Below are 17,431 nucleotides of genomic sequence, written 5' to 3' on the forward strand. Positions count from 1 at the left end.
TGACCTTGTCATTAACATTTGGCATTCTTACCATAAAACTGCCCTTCAATCTCACACAGAGATGCAGTCTCATTAATTTAGGCTTTTTCTTGAGCCAAATTATATATTAAATGTAGTTCAGTCAAGAAGTGCCTTTGAAAAGCTTCATCCTGAACATCCCCCATAATCAAGACTTACAGTCTTCTAATTTGTTGCCAATGATAAAATCTTACTTTGAAAACCACAATGTGTTCATTGGAATACTGACTTTGTTGGAACACACGAAATATGTGTATCTAGCTATCTCACAAGTTCACCCAATGTCCAAACTCGCTAAAGCCCATAAGAGAACAGTGAGAGAAATCATGACAAGAGAGGATCAGGCCCACAGATTGTCGGGAAGAGAGTTCCTTTATTTATTCATTAAGTAGCATTTATGAAATGCTCACTCCCCAAAAAGTATAGTTCTCTTTGTGATTTTCTTTTCCTGGTCTTTATGATAGAATAGATGTATCAATCTCAGAAAGGAAGTAATATGATAGAAAACTTTTCAAATGTTCGCCAACTGCCTCCTGCCTCCCATTATTACTTGGGTTGTTGTTGTTATTGTTGTTGTTTATTCAGGTGAGGATATGACTACATTCTTAACAGATTTTTTTGGTTGGCCAGTTGGCTGGTTTGCAAGAATGAGACTGTACTGTCTCAGGTTTTTCAACAGCTTTTCCAACTACCTCTCAACATCAACATTAAATTTTTTAAAATAAAGGGGCACCTGGGTGGCTCAGTCGTTAAGCGTCTGCCTTCGGCTCAGGTCATGATCCCAGGGTCCTGGGACTGAGCCCCGCATCAGGCTCCCTGCTCGGCGGGAAACCTGTTTCTCCCTCTCCCACTCCCCCTGCTTGTGTTCCCTCTCTCGCTGTGTCTCTCTCTGTCAAATAAATAAATAAAATCAAGTTTTAAAAAAAAGATGAAGGAATAAGTAAAATGTCAACTAATTTTTTCTCTTTATTATGGTACTTGTTCCTTCCTCCTCCTCTTGAGTCCCCTCTCCAATATCTCCTTTAATGGAAATGGCGTTAGCATTTTGCCACATGATTTTTTCCATATTCATATACATGGAACATGAAACTTATCTAATTTGGAAGCCCACTTTAAGAAAAGAATACAAAATTATGAAGACAAAATTAGGTATAGGACCTTAAAAAGTGCCTATGAAAGTGGGGGTCTCTAAAATTTAAGCTTTATTAGCTTCACAGGAAATCAGTTCTGCTCATATAATACAGATATACATGTATGAGTGAAATGGGATCTCATTATTGTTAATTAAAGGAGGGGATTATATTATGAGCACTTGTCTGTATCTTTTCTTCTAAACGACATATTATGGAAATCATTCCAAGACAAGTGGTATAGCTCAAATTCACCTTTTCACATGACCACATAACATTCCATGGTATGTGTGTACTATAGCTTATTCAACCTTCCCTTACGAGTGCACAGTCTCTGTTTCTAATTGGGGGGGGGGGGGGGGTTTGAGGGGGTAGATTCTTTTGCCACTACTAAAAATGCCATGTTGAACAATGTTTTTATGGTTTAAAAAAAAAAGGAATACTCAAGATTTTTAATTGTACTAAATTTATTAATTTGAAGAGAAATAGCAGTTTTATGATGTTAAACCTTTCTATCCAAGTACTCAGTATAAATTTTTTCACTTAGTCATGTCCTAACCACAAGGAATTTGCAATCCAGTAAGAAAAATAAAACAAAGATACAGGAAACATGGAAAGTACAAATTGTAACACATGAAATTGAAGGGAGAAAATACTCAAGAGAGTAATGATCTGTGTAGATATGACCTACACAAAATGGAGGAGGGGAAACGTTAAAGGGGACAGGTATCTGGCAGAAAGGAAGCTCAGCCAGGACATGGGGACATTCAGGAAACAGTGAACACAAAGCTCAATGGGGTTGGCATGCAGAGGGTGCATGGTGAGCAAACAGAAGACAAGGCTAGCAAGGTGGGCTGGAGCCCAACCACACTAAGAATGCCAGGACAGAGGAGTTTGTCCCCATTTCTGCAGGGCAATGCAGTTTGGGGCCAAGAATGATGAGAGTTCTGTTCTAAGATCACTCTGTCACGTGGGTGAAAGACAGACCAGCAGGAGAAGAAGGGCCAGCGCTCGTTAGAGAGTGCTTCTAATAGTCCACAAGAGAAGGCACGACACCTGAGCCAGAGGGAAGGAAGTGAGAACAGAAAGGACAGGAAAGATGAAACACAGCCCAAAAATTCAAATACTGGTTAGATTAGGGAGGGAAACAGAAGCATTTCTGTTCTTGGGCCTGGGTAAACTGCAGGATGGTGGTGCCATTAATACAGATGAATGAAGCAGAAGACCATGTTTGAGTGAAGGATCGTCAGTTTCTTTTCAGACATGTTAAGTTTAACATGTAAGCAGAATATCCAAACAGACATCCTGAACTAGAGCCAAAGGGGGAGGGCTGCCCTCTCTTACTAAGGGTAGTGATACATTTCACAAGTCCTCTGAAGAACCCCAACAGATGAGCTCCCTTTCATAGAATGTTGGGCCTACTCACATTCTACAAGCTTCTCATCTTCCAGAAAAGCTAACTGCTTCTTCAGTGTCTTCTTATACCACAACCTAGCTGGGACAGCCCTTCCCTAAACTCTGCATCACTGAACAGGCAAGACATTATTCGAAAGCTTCATGATGTTATGGGGAAAAAATTCAGCCAACTCGTACAACTAGGTAAATTCAGCCACATTTCAAAATCAAATTTAGGCAGTCAAAAATATTACAAGGCACAAGTCCAGTTTTGTTTTAAACAGAACCTGAATTTTTAAAATAGCAGAAACTCAGTTTCACTATCAAACTATACTTCGAAATTATTTTTTCTTATAAGCTAAATGTGCACAGTAACTGTTAACAGAGGTTTGGTGAAAGAACATTATAGATATGACATTTTCCCAAACTAAAATTTTGGTGATTCCTGGTTCAAAGGCAATAACCAAAGCGGAAAGGACAAAAGTGACAACTATAGAAAACTCCAGAATGTTTTTATTTTAGCAGCCACTCAATTTGCAATACCTGAGTGTTGGGGGGCAGAGGGCAGAATGGGGGGCAGGGGTTTTTAATTAACATGAAATTATATCTTGTAAAAAATTAAAATGTACAAACCTCATAATGTTCATATTCATCCACATCAAATGTCTCAAAGTCAAAAAATCCATGTTGTAATCCCTAGAAGCAGAATTTGAATTAGTTTTTCCATACCAAATTGATAACTCCTCTAGCCATTCCTAGAATTCCTGCTCACAAATGATTCTCACTAACCTGAAGGAAAAAGCTTGAAACCTTTTATCTAGATATCATCTTCTAACATTGGTAATTTTGCATTGAGACTTTCTCACAAGTGGGACTTAACATTTAGAAAAGCATGAAAATATGTTCCACAAAATATATCTAGAGTCCTAATTTACATTAGTTTTATATGTAATAAATTAATTATATATATATATATATATAGGAACATACTAGCAAATGTAGAATTAAAACCTACTGGGGGGTGCCTGGGTGGCTTAGTCGGTTAAGCGACTGCCTTCGGCTCAGGTCATGATCCTGGAGTCCCGGGATCAAGTCCCGCATCGGGCTCCCCGCTCAGCGGGGGGTCTGCTTCTCCCTCCGACCCTCCCCCCTCTCAGGTGCTCTCTCTCTCTCTCTCATTCTTGCTCTCTCAAATAAATAAATAAAAATCTTTAAAAAAAATAAAACCTATTGCGAACTATGCAATTAATTCATATCAAACTATGATAGGATTTATAATAGTGATTATCTTTTCAGATAGGAGAACAATATTCTTGGGAGGTTTTGTTTTCCTTTTATCATTAATGAGATACTTAGCAAAAAGGGCATTTTTACTTCATAGGCCCTTATTTATTCCTAAAACTCTTGAGAGCATCTGTTTTATGGTCATGGTTACTGACAGAGTAAAAGTGTACTTGACTGCTCTTACAATTTAGAGGAAGAGCTGATATTTTTAACAACACAAAGAGAACATTCATTACTCCTTTTTATAACTAATGACTTAGAACTTTTAAAAACTATCCAGCTTGCTCAGATATAATATTTTGAAGCGGACAGTCTTTTATTTTATAAGTCATGAAGCTGTACAGATTATAATAGAATACAAAACTACCATTACTTTTAAAAGTTACATATTCAAGTCATTAAAAATAGAAGAAACTATGAAGCCAAGCTCCAGTACATCTATCTTCAAAAATACATTAAGAGACCAACGTTTTCTAAAATGCAGAATACAGATCACCTGCAACAGAAGCACTTGCAGCAATTTAGATTTAAAATTCAGTCCTAAACCCCTAAATCCCAGAACTATTAAATGTGATTCTCTGGGGTTAGGATCAGCATGTTAACACGCCTTCTAGGTGATTCTTATAAATGATAAATCCTGACAACAATGGGTTAGTCCATGCCTACTATTAGAAGCAAAGCAAGTTATTTAAATTATCTCACCTTTAAACAAAGCAACTTAGTGGGTCCATATGCACCATTCCAGTGAAAGAAGTGAGAAAAATATACCCGGGCCTTCAAACTTCCTTCCTTTCTCTTCATTTAAAATGTGTATTTACGTATGTTTCTGTGTGTAGTTCACACCCATGTAAACTATGCTTATGATGATGCCAATACAACAAAATCAGAAAGACATGCTTCCTAAAGAGGCAAAAATGCAGCCATCCTCTGTCTACACTCTTAGGAGTATGGTACTCATTGCCATGGCAATTGCCCAGGATATGGGGGTTTATTTAAGTGTGGAGTGAGGTAATGTGCCTCAGTTGCTTAAAGACATGTTGAACATCTGTCAGATCTTCTAAAATCTCATCTGCGTTTGGGTAAAATAAACCCCGGCACTTGATGAAACAAGAAATTTACAGAAGAACTTATCCATGAACAAAGTCACACCTTTCCTCTCTAACAGGAAGGATGTCATAAATTTCTATATCCAGTTACCAGGCTACCATAACAGGCGGGTATCTTCCAGTGTGAACTCTTCCTGAACTTCACACGTTTATAAAAGAAATAGCCTGTACCAGATGGCAGAACAGGCAAAATAGGAACAACAACAACAACAATAATAAATTACTTGTTTTTTCCCCTTGGGCATACTTCTTAAATGCTGTAATTGTGGATTATATATTGAATAATCTCTCCATAAGGGTTCTTAATTTGTGTTACTAGAAGTCTGAGTTGGTGACATTACTTGCAGGGTGAGCTAGAGTATTTTGACAGTCTTTAAGTGGAAAGAAAAATATTTGAAACTATTTTAAACTTTTACAGAGTTTAAATTCATTTTTAAATGAAATATCAAAGTCAAAAACAAACATACATAAAACTAGCATACTTATCATACCAATTTTCTCAACTCAAAATGTAACAAAATCAGTCTTATATTACATCAGAGGAAAGAAACTAGAACAAGAATCACGCTCATAGTGTATCTATAATCCATAAGGACCCTTGCCCATGGGCTATGCAATATGTACATTCCTGACTTATAAATCATGGCTATATGTTCAAGATGGAATGATGTACTTTGAACCTTCATCAGAATTTTACAGTATAGGGGTGCCTGGGTGACTCAGTCAGTTAAGCTGAGGTCATGATCCCAGGGTCCTGGGATGGAGCCCCACACGGGGCTCCCTACTCAGCAGGAAGTCTGCTTCTCCCTCTGACGCTCCCCCTGCTCATGCTCTCTCTCTCTCTCTCTCAAATAAATAAATAAAATCTCTTAAAATTTTGTTTAAAAAAATTTCACAGTATAGCATGCATGACTTCTCAGTAAATCAATGCTTCTAGAACAAGTTCTAAAAGTTCTCAAAAATATTTTAGATTCACTTCTCCATTATACGTATGAATAACTTAAATAACTATGCCTCCAAACTGTAAAGTGCATCAAATCACCAGAAGGGCTGTTCAAACACAGACTGCACGGCCCCACTCCCATAATTTATGGTTCCGTCAGTCTCGGAGAAGGACTGAGAATTTGCATCTCTAGCGAGCCCCACACTTTGACAAAACATTGATTTATAAGACGCCCTGATAGGATATTAGAAAGCTCCAAATTGATAAGGAAATGTGAGTTAGAATGAGCCCTGCTAATAACTCCCTGTGGCCCTAAGAGTGACTTAACCTCCCTGGGGTTGTTTCCTCAGCTAAAACAATGAGATAATAGTATCTGGCCCACTTACTTCTTTACTGGCATGTAATAATATCCAGGTAGGAAACCAACATGGAAATGTTCTCCTCCACATGAACAGAGGTGCAGAGTGGCCTCCTATCTCTCCCACACCAAGCTCGAGCTTGATAAGGAAGCTGAGCCTGTGACAAAGCAATGTCACAGGCACAGAGGCAGATAGAAGCAATACTTCTGCCCAGGAAGAGAAATCATTTAAATGAGAAAGGGAAACCCCTTCTTCTTCAATAAGGAGCTAGAGAGTTACCCCCAGGCACCCCTCAATTTGCTCGACAGGCTATGTTTTACAGATCAATCATTCCATCAAGAAGTGGAAAGCCTTCTGCTAACTGCCTGCCTTCTCTTCTCTCCAAAGCAAACAAGGATATTGACATTATTCCTTTTTCATATTTTGAAACTTCTGCGCCAACTATAGCAAGGAGAATTATTATTACCTTTCTGATTCCCTGCAAACAGTCGAGGATGGTGAGATTGTAAGTGCAATTTCCAAAGGAAGCATCCCTATAAACACACATAAAAAAAATGCTAAAAATGCACATTCAGAATATTCAAATAATAAAATACCAAAGTCAACTGAAGACTGCTTGTTTGGCTTCACAGCTATCAACGTGGTAAATTAAGGTAACACATCAGATCCTACTAGCTAACTACTCTTACAGCTTAAATGAATCATTTCTGAAATTGCTTTAATCCAACAGGCAGAATTAAGAAGAAAAGCAGATCTAAGAGCCTGAGCTCTGAAGTCAGATTGCCTTTGTTCAAATTCCAACTCTGCCACATACTGGCTAGAGCCTTGAGCAAGTTATTTCACTTCTGCTTCTTGGTTTCCCATCTCTGAAACGATGTTACTGATGGTATCTACCATTCTTAGGATTGTTGTCAGATTGCATTTAATAAATGTAAAGTCCTTCATATAAGAGCCTAGCATATAGGAAGCACCTAATAAATATTATGACTCGTCTTTATATTATTGACAGTGAACTGGACTGTTTCATTAAGTAAAAGATTCACAGTCACTAAAAGTATTCTGACAGAGGAACAACCACCTATCAGGAATATGGTAAATACAAGCATAAAAATGTAAGGAGGACAATGTAGGCAGGTCAACACAAAGCTAGCTGTTATTTTCATGGATTAAATGCCACCCCTCCCACCAACCCCCCCCAAAAAAAAACTATGGAAAACTCAGTCATGCTTCCAAACAATCTCCTCTCAGGATCAATGGGAGCTTGTAATGCACCATGAAGTGTTGTATCAAAAGAAATGGGAATCTATGCACCAAAAATTGAGTACTTCATACTTTATTCAGGTTTTTAGAGCAACTTAGCAGACTTGCTTTAGGCAACATAAAACTGAAGTATCAAGTTCAGGTCAGGTAAGCAAGAACTGGCACTGGAGCTTTAACACTAGCAATGTTCCAAGGTGTCCAAGGCAAGAAACTTGACCTCAAGGCTCTGTCTCTCTGCCCAGCCCCCACTGCTGACCCAAAGGAACAGAGCTGTCAGGCACCTGCCAATGACAAAGTCAAATGCACCACACAAAGGCGGTCCGAGGGCAGCAGTGGGGAAGGTGCCAGATGATGATGTTCCTTGGAGAGAAAATGACCTTGAAGGGCTTTAACATATAATTAACATAAAACTGAGTTTTATATCACAGCCATCCAAGGTAACTTGAACCTATGGCCTCTAAACCGTGAATTAAAATGGAGCTTCAACATTACTGGGTTTCAGCATCCTGACAACTTCATACAAAAACAGTAAGTTAGAAAAGCGACTTAACAGAAATGCTTAAGTCCTGAAACTTCAAAGTTAACCTATGTAAATAGGAAGGGTTATTCTTGATAAGTTAAGTCTGATTTCAAGACTTCTTTTTTTAATGCCCTCTGAACTCATGGGTCACTGAAAACCAAAATAGACCCTTTTCCAAATACCTTGTAAAGACGTAAACCATATGTTAAAAAGCAAATTTTAATGGACTAAACCAGAGAAAGGTGTAGCTGGGGATCCAAGATAAAATGGTAGTTTATATAAATAATCACATATTCCTTTATAGGCACTTGTCTCTTTGGGACAAAGGTTCAGAATCTTTTGTGTGTCATGAATCCCTTAGCAATCTGATGAAGCCTGTGAACCTCTTTTCTCAGACAGTGTTTTTAAATGCATAAAATAAAATATAAATGAATAACAGAAGGCTAATTCAGTCAAATTATCAAAATATAAAAAACTTATAATACCATAATATTTAATTATTTACTGTTTTATTAATATAAACAAGGTCTAGTAGATCTAATAATGACTATAATTTGAAGAAGGCATGAACATAAATAATAAGATATGTGAAATATATAAGATTCATGCAAAAATTATAATGGGATATAAAAATATCTGTAATTTTTATTGTGACAGTCATACGTATTGCTAATAATACTATAGTTTATTTCCAACATTTATAATTGAATGTAATCTTATCAGTTATAAGATTAGTGAAAACAAAGATGCTTTTCTAGTCATCCAAATTCAGCAACTCTCTGTACTTTCTCCACAGGCCTTCGATTAAAAATGACTGCTTTAATAAAGAAAAGGGGGGGAAAAAAACCACTTCTTTTTATTTAAAAGAGTAAGACAATTGTAAGAATTGGAGGTACTCCTTACTCTCTGAAGTATATTTTCCCACGCCTAGAGTCACCTAAACAAATTCACATGCATAAATCATCAGAAAAGAGCCAGACCCGGTCTTTCTGTCTGCAAAGTTTGGTGAGACGATCATGACATCTCCTGTCCTACCCCAGCCACAGTTTTTCCCGGGGCCTGAAAAGAGCTCTGGTGACCTGATGGTCAAATCTGCAGGCTGGAGAGAGGAGGGCCAGGTAAACCTGCCAGGGGACAGAATCAGAACACAAAGCAGTCACAGCAGGCTGGAAAGTCAGGGAGAAGTTTATGACTTCAAATATAATAAGGGATGCAATAAAATGAGGTCACATTCTCAGAATGGGGGAAAGGAGATGACACACCAAAGGAGATTATACCCATTACTCAGGGTGATTAATCCTCGTGATGGCTGCACGAAGACAATAGGTTCCCAAAACCTGCCCCCATACCAAGCAAGAGAAATGGCTTATTACTGGAACCCGCCTCCTACTTAGTCAACGGAGAGTAACCATAAAAGTGAAGGGATATAAAAACACGTTACATATTCTCTGGCAGAAAAAAGAGAGAGAAAAAGAAAAGGTAGAGGGGCGCCTGGGTGGCTCAGTCAGTTAAGCATCTGCCTTCGGCTCAGGTCATGATCCCAGGGTCCTGAGATGGAGTCTCACATTGGGCTCCCTGTTCAGTGGGGAGTCTGCTTCTCCCTCTGCCTGCCACTCCCCCTGCTTGTGCTCTCTCTCTCTCTCTCTCTGTCAAATAAATAAATAAAATCTTTATGGGGCACCTGGGTGGCAGTCGTTGGGCATCTGCCTTTGGCTCAGGTCATGATCCCAGGGTCCTGGGATTGAGCCCACATTGGGCTCCCTGCTCCGCGGGAAGCCTGCTTCTCCCTCTCCCACCCCGCTGCCTGTGTTCCCTCTCTTGCTGCGTCTCTCTCTGTCAAATAAATAAAATCTTTAATAAATAAATAAATAAAATCTTTAAAAACGAGAGAGAGAGAAGGTAGAGGTGGCAGATTGGACACATGTATCTACCAAAACTACACTAAAAAGAGAATTTTGAAAGGTTTTTTAAAAATAGAACCCAACAAGTTCAGGGAGAAAAAGAGAGGAGAAAATACCAATAAAAATCCAAAAGCTGGAAATCAGACAGATGAGTGGTGATAAATTACAAAACCAAGAAAACTGAATATTAAGGTACCAGTAAAAAAGTCAGAGAATCAACCCAACTAATACTAGAAACTTTCCCAAAGTTTCAGGAATTGGCAGCACTGAGTCCTTCGGGGAGTGAGAATGAAGGAAATTACTGAAACAAGATTAAAGTCCATTTAAGAAGCAGAGAGGTTTTATTCTATAAAAGAAACATTATCTCCCCTGTGATCAGTCAGTTCTTCCCTGCTGATTTCCCTCAACACCCCCCCCCCCAGTATAGTCAAAACCATCTGAAAATAGAATGGTTGGCCCTGGAAGACAGCAGGATTCCTGCCCCACACAATGTTCAAGTTTAAATTGGAGGATTGCTTCGGGATTATTTTTCGCCTACTTTGTTGTATGAAATGGAGATCCAGGTTAGGAAAACACCATTAACCACAGAAGTCCCTCCAACTCTGAAACTGTATCGTTATTCAACACAACTGATGATCACTTTCTTCTCCAGATCTGTCCCCTGGGTCCTTTCCAACAGAATTTAAACATTTTCAGGTCCCATCCCAAACTTTCTTGACTCGGTATCTTCCCTCCACCACCCTCCTTTTGGCCTCCCCTTTAAAACAAGACTTCTGGGGCGCCTGGGTGGCTCAGTCATTGGGTGTCTGCCTTCCGCTCAGGTCATGATCCCAGGGTCCTGGGATCGAGCCCCGCATCGGGCTCCCTGCTCAGCAGGAAACCTGCTTCTCCCTCTCCCTCTGCCTGCCGTACTCTCTCTCTTCTCTCTCTTTCTCTCTCTCTGTGTGTTAAATAAATAACATCTTTTAAAAAAATAAAAAATAAAATGAGACTTCTCTGAAGGATCACTTCTCTCCCCGCCTCCATTTTCTCTCCTCTCTTATCTTAACAGCCTCTGTTCTGTTTCCACCCTCCTCCGTGCCATGAACATTTCGCACTGAAGTCACCATTATCTCCATATTGCTAAGCCCGGGGGCGGGGGGACTTTGTTTTTAATTGAGATAAAATTCCCAATTTAGCCTTTTTAAAGTGTACAGTTCAGTGACTTCTTTTAGTTTATTCACAATGCTGTGGCTTTTGGTACATTCACAATTCATATCACCACTAATTCCAAAACAGTTGTGTTCACCGAAAAAGAAACTCTGTGCCCATTTACAGTTAACCACTCACTCTCCCTCTCCACCCCTGGCAAGCAATATCTACTTTCTGTCTCTCTGGATCTGCTTCTTCTAAGCACAGGGAACATTTCCCAAGCATCATTTTACTGAGCTTGTCGGCAACAAGTATCTCGTTCCTTTGAATACTCTATTCACTGGCGTCCTGGATTTTTCTTCTACTTCTCCAAACACAGCTCCTACAGTCTCCTTGGCAAAGCCATCCTTCGCCTCCCAATCCTTAAAAGTTAGAGCTTCTTAACATTCAATCCCAGACTCAGATTCTTGTCACTCCGTGCTCTCTCCCTAACCCAGGACTAGATGGAGTGCATCAGCATCACCTGGATGGTTCCTTAAACACAGAATACTGGGCTGCACCCAAGGTCCTGATCCAATAGGTCTGGGGCAGGGCCTGAGAATCTGCATTTCTAACAGGTTTCCAGAGGATACCGATGCTGCTGGTAGGAAGGAGCACATTTGGAGAACTGCCTGACACAATCTCATCCATATAGATTGCCATCAATCTGCAAATGATCCTCAAATTGCTCTCTCTAGCACAAACTCCTTAAAACTGCAAAACAGTATAGCCAACCACATACACGACCTTCCCATTTAAGTGTCTTAAGGCATCTCACTGTGTGGGAAGACTCTCTTGCAGCTGCCCCACCCCAAAACAACAACAATAACCCAGTCCTCCAGCACTGCCTGTCTTGTAAAAGATGCGGCTTCCACAATCGCTCAAGCTAGAGCCCAGATGTCCCTCCAGCTCTCAATTCCCCTCATCCTGTCCACCACCGTGCTCCGTTGCTTTTCCCTCTTAACTGCCTCTTGCCTGCACTGACTTCTCCCCAATTTCCCCACCACCTCTCCGGCGGACTCCTGCAACAGCCTTCCCACACCCATGCCTCGCCTTCCTGATCAGTCTTCTCACAACTGCTAGAGTGATTTTTTTTTAAAGGTAAATCTGATCCAGTCACTTTTCACTAACTTCCATTGCTTTCACGGGAAAGTTCAAATCGTCAACGAATACAAGGCCTGGTGGTATCTGACCCCACCTGCCTAGGCCTCCTCATATCATGCTCCGCCACAATCTGCCCATCACAAGGCCTTGTCTAAGCCCCTCAGATAGGGCCTTCTGCTCTCACCACAGGGCCTTTGCTCCTGCTGGCCACATGTTCCCCAGCTCAATTTTGACTAGGTCACCCTTCATATCCCAGCTCACAGATCAAAGTCTCCGGGGAAAAACCTCAATGCCACCTGGCTGGAGCAGATCCCCAACTTTTTTTTATCGGACTTAACTATAGTTGGTATTATATTGTGGCATGCTTATTTGACTCTGCCACTCTCTCTATAATAGTCTCAAAGAAGGCAGGATCTATACATTTTTTACTCACCCTTTTCTCCCTAGTACCTGATATACTGCCTGGCACAAAAGAGATACTGAATAAACACTTAAATTAAATAAAGTGGTATTAAACACGCTTTTATTTTAACCCAGACACTTTGGAGAGACTATACAGAGCTTTTAGAACTTAAATCACGATATTGATGTGATAGAAAGTTTTAAAGTCCCACAGTTTTTATCTGCAATTACAGTTCCCAATTGTTTACTTAACTCCTGGTTTGCCTTTTTTTACTCATTTATCCATGTATTCATTCATTCACTCATTCATACTTACTGAGCCAAATATTTGCTGAGTTAAATAAGAGGGCATGTTGTATTGTTACCTCCCCCATAAAGGACCACTGAAGTCCACAGACTTCAACTGCAGGAAAAAGTCTGCACCTGCCATGCTGCCTGGGAAAACCACAGCTCTTACCTTTATCTGTCATGACAGTTTTGCCATGCATTGCATTAACTCTCTCAAGCAGGTAAACACAAGGCTGCTCTTCATTCAGAGATAAGTTAATACCCCAATAGCTGTCTAGACACATCCAGATACAAATTTAACCCAACCTCATGCTTGACCATCTAAGCTCCATCCATCCCAACAAAGTTCTTTTTAAATGCGACATCTAGCGTAATAGTCAACTGAACCATAAAGCTATTATGAAGTCATTATAAAAACCCAGTAACTATGACCTTGGGAGCAGCTGGCAGTCAATACGTATTTGCTGAATGAAAAACTAAATGAATGCATATCTGAACGGATGAAGCAGTTGGGATTTTTGTTTTATTTTCACATTTTTGCATTTATTTTGCAGAGAAGCAACAGAAGAAAAATTAACTTTAAGAAAACAAGAACCACCATGCACAATTAGATACAAAGAGAAAGGGCTTCATCCATTAGTGTCATAGAACTGTCTCCCATAGGCTCCCAATAAGTGATTATTGAATATTCAGGAATTTTGAGAACCGAATCAGCATTGGTGGGTGTATTTACACCATAGAAATCAACAAGCACTTTTTACTTACAGAGCCAATTTACCAACATACCACTGCTTGTAACCTAAGCATCTAGACCATCACTCAGAAAGAAGCAACCTTGTAAATGTTAACAATGAGAAGACAAAACCGGAGATGAAAGACTATATGCACACAAAGTAATGAGAAGGCATTTCTGGTAATGAGGTTGTTTGAAATGAAGAAAGAATGAAGAACAGAGGCACAGGGTTTAAAATATAGAGACTAATGAAGAATAAAAGAGCTGACAGTAATTGGATGAAGAAATATTGTGGATGGCGGGCGCCTGGGTGGCTCAGTTGGTTAAGCGACTGCCTTCGGCTCAGGTCATGATCCTGGAGTCCCGGGATCAAGTCCCATATCAGGCTCCCTGCTCAGCGAGGAGCCTGCTTCTCCCTCTAACCCTCCCCCCTCTCATGTACTCTCTCTCTCTCTCATTCTCGCTCTCTCAAAATAAATAAATAAATCTTTAAAAAAAAAAAGAAATACTGCGGATGGCTATGATCTACATATGTTCTGATTCCATGATTCTCAGTAAGTTCTCTGGATAACAGGTGGTTAGGAGTTATGCAAATACCCTCAGAGCAATGGGTTGGAAAGGACCTCAAAGGTCATGAAAGCACTCTTCCAAGCACTGACCTGAATCCCATCTGCACAACTGCCACAAAATCATGAGCTTCTTAAGGACCGAGAATATGTCCTTTATGTCTGCATGCCCAGAGACCAGCACAATGTTGGGCACATTAATATGCTGTGGATGTTGAATGAATGAATAAATGATCATTACCAAGAGATCATTCAACTTATATCTGAACAACTCTAGTGGTTGGGAACTACTGACTTCTCAAAGCAAAAATCATATAAAACAATCTTTAATGTACAGGAATAAAAACACAATCGAGAGCATTGCTGTCCAATGGGAATATGATGCCATCCACAAGAGAGTCAAATAAGTAATTTTAATTTTTTTCAAAACCATATTTAAAAAAGTAAAAAGAAACAAGTGAAATTAATGAGTAATATATTTTTTTACTCCAATATATCTGAAAAATTATTTCAGCATGTAATCAACATAATTATAAAGAAGATATTTTACTTTGTTTATACTAAATCTTCAAAATGTTTGGATGAAACAAATTTCAAGTGCTCAAAAGCACACATAACTAGTGGCTAGTAGCTACTGTACTAGGTAGTTTGGCTCTAGACTATATTGTATGGATATTTTGTAAGTAGATAATGCCCCAAAATACTACACATCATTACCCAAATTATACTCGACTTCCAATCTCTGAACAAATCCATGACACATGTGAACCAGGTCCAGGGAAAAGAAAAAGCTGATTGCTTATATCATCTAAGACTACAAGATGAAATTTGCTGAGAATCCGTGGGAAGAACAAAGCCATCTCGCACTCAAAGAGCAAAATCAAATGGCTTCCCGGGGCAGGGCCAAAAGCTGAGCATGACCAGTACCTAACAAAAAACAGAACACAGAATATCCCACTTTTCAGATTGAACATAAAGCTACACACTAATCACTCTGTTCATCCAAAGAAACAGATACATAAAACTTCATCTCTAAATCATGGCTTAAAAGGTCACATAAACTAAGCAGAATAGAATCTGTCAAGAACTAGCAATAATAGGCACCAAAAAAAAAAAACAGACCTCTGTGTTCTGGGCCTTTCATCAAGATGTGAGTGACACCCATTTAACCACACTAATTTTGCTTTACAGATAAAAATAGTAGTAAATTGGGGGCTCCTGGATGGCTCAGTCAGTTAAGGGGCTGCCTCTTGATTTCGGCTCAGGTCATGATTCCAGGGTTCTGGGACAGAGTCCTGCATCGGGCTCCGCACTCAGTGGGAAATCTGCTTGAGGATTCTCTCTCTCTCTCGCCCTCTGCCCCTTGCCCTGCTCATGTTCTCTCTCTCTCTCTCAAATAAATCTTTTAAAAAATAATAAATAGTAGCAAATTGCCTTTAGTTTAGGTACTGAAAAGACATTCAACAAGACATTCAACAAAATAACTATATTCATTAATGTAAATGTAAATTCATTAATGTAAATTAATGTAAATACATTAAATTAATGTAAAGTAGTTTTCTAAACCACCTTTATCAACTAAGACTGGCTATCAGAAATGTACTATAAAGAGTACAAAAGTTTGGCACTGACTCTTCTATAGAAACTTGGTAACACAGATCTGGGACCATCAAAATAGAAATAACAAAAAAAGTCATCTGAACCAACTTTCATAACTCAAACCATTGAAGCACCGCCATGTTCCAAAAAAAAAGAATAGATATAACTCACTTCCTTACATGTATTTAGTGAGTCATAGAGACCCTGACAGTTGTTTCTGTTCTCAGATCCTGTCTCATGGCACTTATTTACTACTTTAACAAGAAAAATCTGATAAAGAGTCTGCTTTTGATGGTGGTCCAAGTTACTAAACACGTCCCAGCTGTTGAGAATGGATTGAACAGTTTGGAATGGATAAGCTATCTACTCCCATCTATTTCCAACACTCAGGAAACTAGCACATCCTCACTATTCAAAACTAATGCAGATCTTTCTCATCACACCAAGCATTAAAAGCAAAGGTTTATTAAAGATCCATGGGGGCAGAAATAACCCCAAAGATCAACACTGTGAAGCAGAAGGGTAGCCATCATAAGATACACTGAAAAGCATAAAATAAATTTTGTTTCTATATCTTTGATACTCAAAAGAAAAACATGGTAAGGAAAACTTTTCCTTTGAAATATAAAGTTAATTGCTGAATAAACTTTGACAAAAATCACAATATCATATTTAAGCTAACAAATATCTGGTTCAACATTTTCTGTGAAGAGATATATTTTATAATTACATCTATCATCTACCAGCACATGTTTACTTTGCTTTAGAAGAAAGAAGGCAGCCTAATGCCAAGTTCTAAGTGGTTGACCCCTTTGAGCCTTTGTTAAGAGACCTACAAGTTCTGGCATGCCCAGATGATCTGGAGTAATTGCTTCAGAGATTTCCCACATTAAGACATAGCTCAGCAACAGGGATATGACTAGGGGTCATCCCCCAAACACAACAAACCTCTCCCTTAATACAAACAGTATGGATTCATTTCAATGTCAAATGTCTTTAAAGGATTGCCAGTGGGAGGTTTGTGGGTCCTCCCATAAGGAAAGGTTTTCTGGCCTCACACCTACTCTAAAAGTTTCATGTTCCTGTTCATATTAGATAAAATACCATTATTTGATAAACCATCTATTTCCAAGACTCTCAGGAAACAGTACAAAAACAGTTCCATAAATGGCAGCATATTATTCTAATCCCAAGAGATCTATTTTGTTACACACAGGTGTGGATCAGGAAATGTGTCCTAGAGTGTTTCAGAACACTGGTGCTGCCAGATATTAACAGAATTGGTGGGGAGTGGAAAGGGATTCAGGATGAAGTACTTTGGAAAAGTCTGAGTTAAACGAAGTTAAACAGGTTTCTTTATTACTCAGAACCATTCAGAATCTTTAAAATGAGAAGGTGTTTTTTAAATCTCCAAGATGGAGAGTTCTAAATTTAATTGTCCTTTAAATCTTTTTATTCGTTTATTTTTCTTTTTATTTTGCCACGGTAGTTCATATACCGCAGTAGTTCTCAACCTTGCCAGCATACTGGAAATTTGTAGGAAGTCTTTGAAAATCCCAATACCCAAACCCAATACCCTACACCAATTATGTCAACATTTCCAGGAATAGAACCCAGGCACCAATATTTTTTAAAGCCTCTCAGATTTTTAAA

The 17,431-nt window shown here is 39.1% G+C and overlaps 1 protein-coding gene across 11 annotated transcripts in view; it reads right to left on the minus strand.

Annotated features, from left to right (window-relative positions):
* CDC14A (cell division cycle 14A) overlaps nucleotides 1-17,431 on the minus strand; it is a 187,759-nt gene that overhangs the window by 92,294 nt on the left and 78,034 nt on the right. For 9 of the 11 annotated variants that reach the window (XR_012379345.1, XR_012379344.1, XR_012379343.1 and 6 more), the window contains 2 exons: nucleotides 6,702-6,768; nucleotides 3,177-3,239 (listed from right to left, as the gene is read on the minus strand). Coding sequence is in view for 4 of the 11 variants with exons in the window: in XM_073896238.1 (XP_073752339.1) it covers nucleotides 3,177-3,239; nucleotides 6,702-6,768 (130 nt within the window). In the remaining 7 variants the exon portion in view is untranslated. Of the gene's footprint in view, nucleotides 1-3,176; nucleotides 3,240-6,701; nucleotides 6,769-17,431 lie in introns of those variants that run through there. The other 2 variants (XR_012379346.1, XR_003208437.2) reach the window with 2 other exon arrangements.

Source organism: Callorhinus ursinus, unplaced genomic scaffold, assembly GCF_003265705.2.
Source record: "Callorhinus ursinus isolate GAN/ISIS: 27379988/994484 unplaced genomic scaffold, GSC_fseal_2.0 scaffold9, whole genome shotgun sequence".
In the NCBI taxonomy this organism is placed as follows: domain Eukaryota; kingdom Metazoa; phylum Chordata; class Mammalia; order Carnivora; family Otariidae; genus Callorhinus; species Callorhinus ursinus.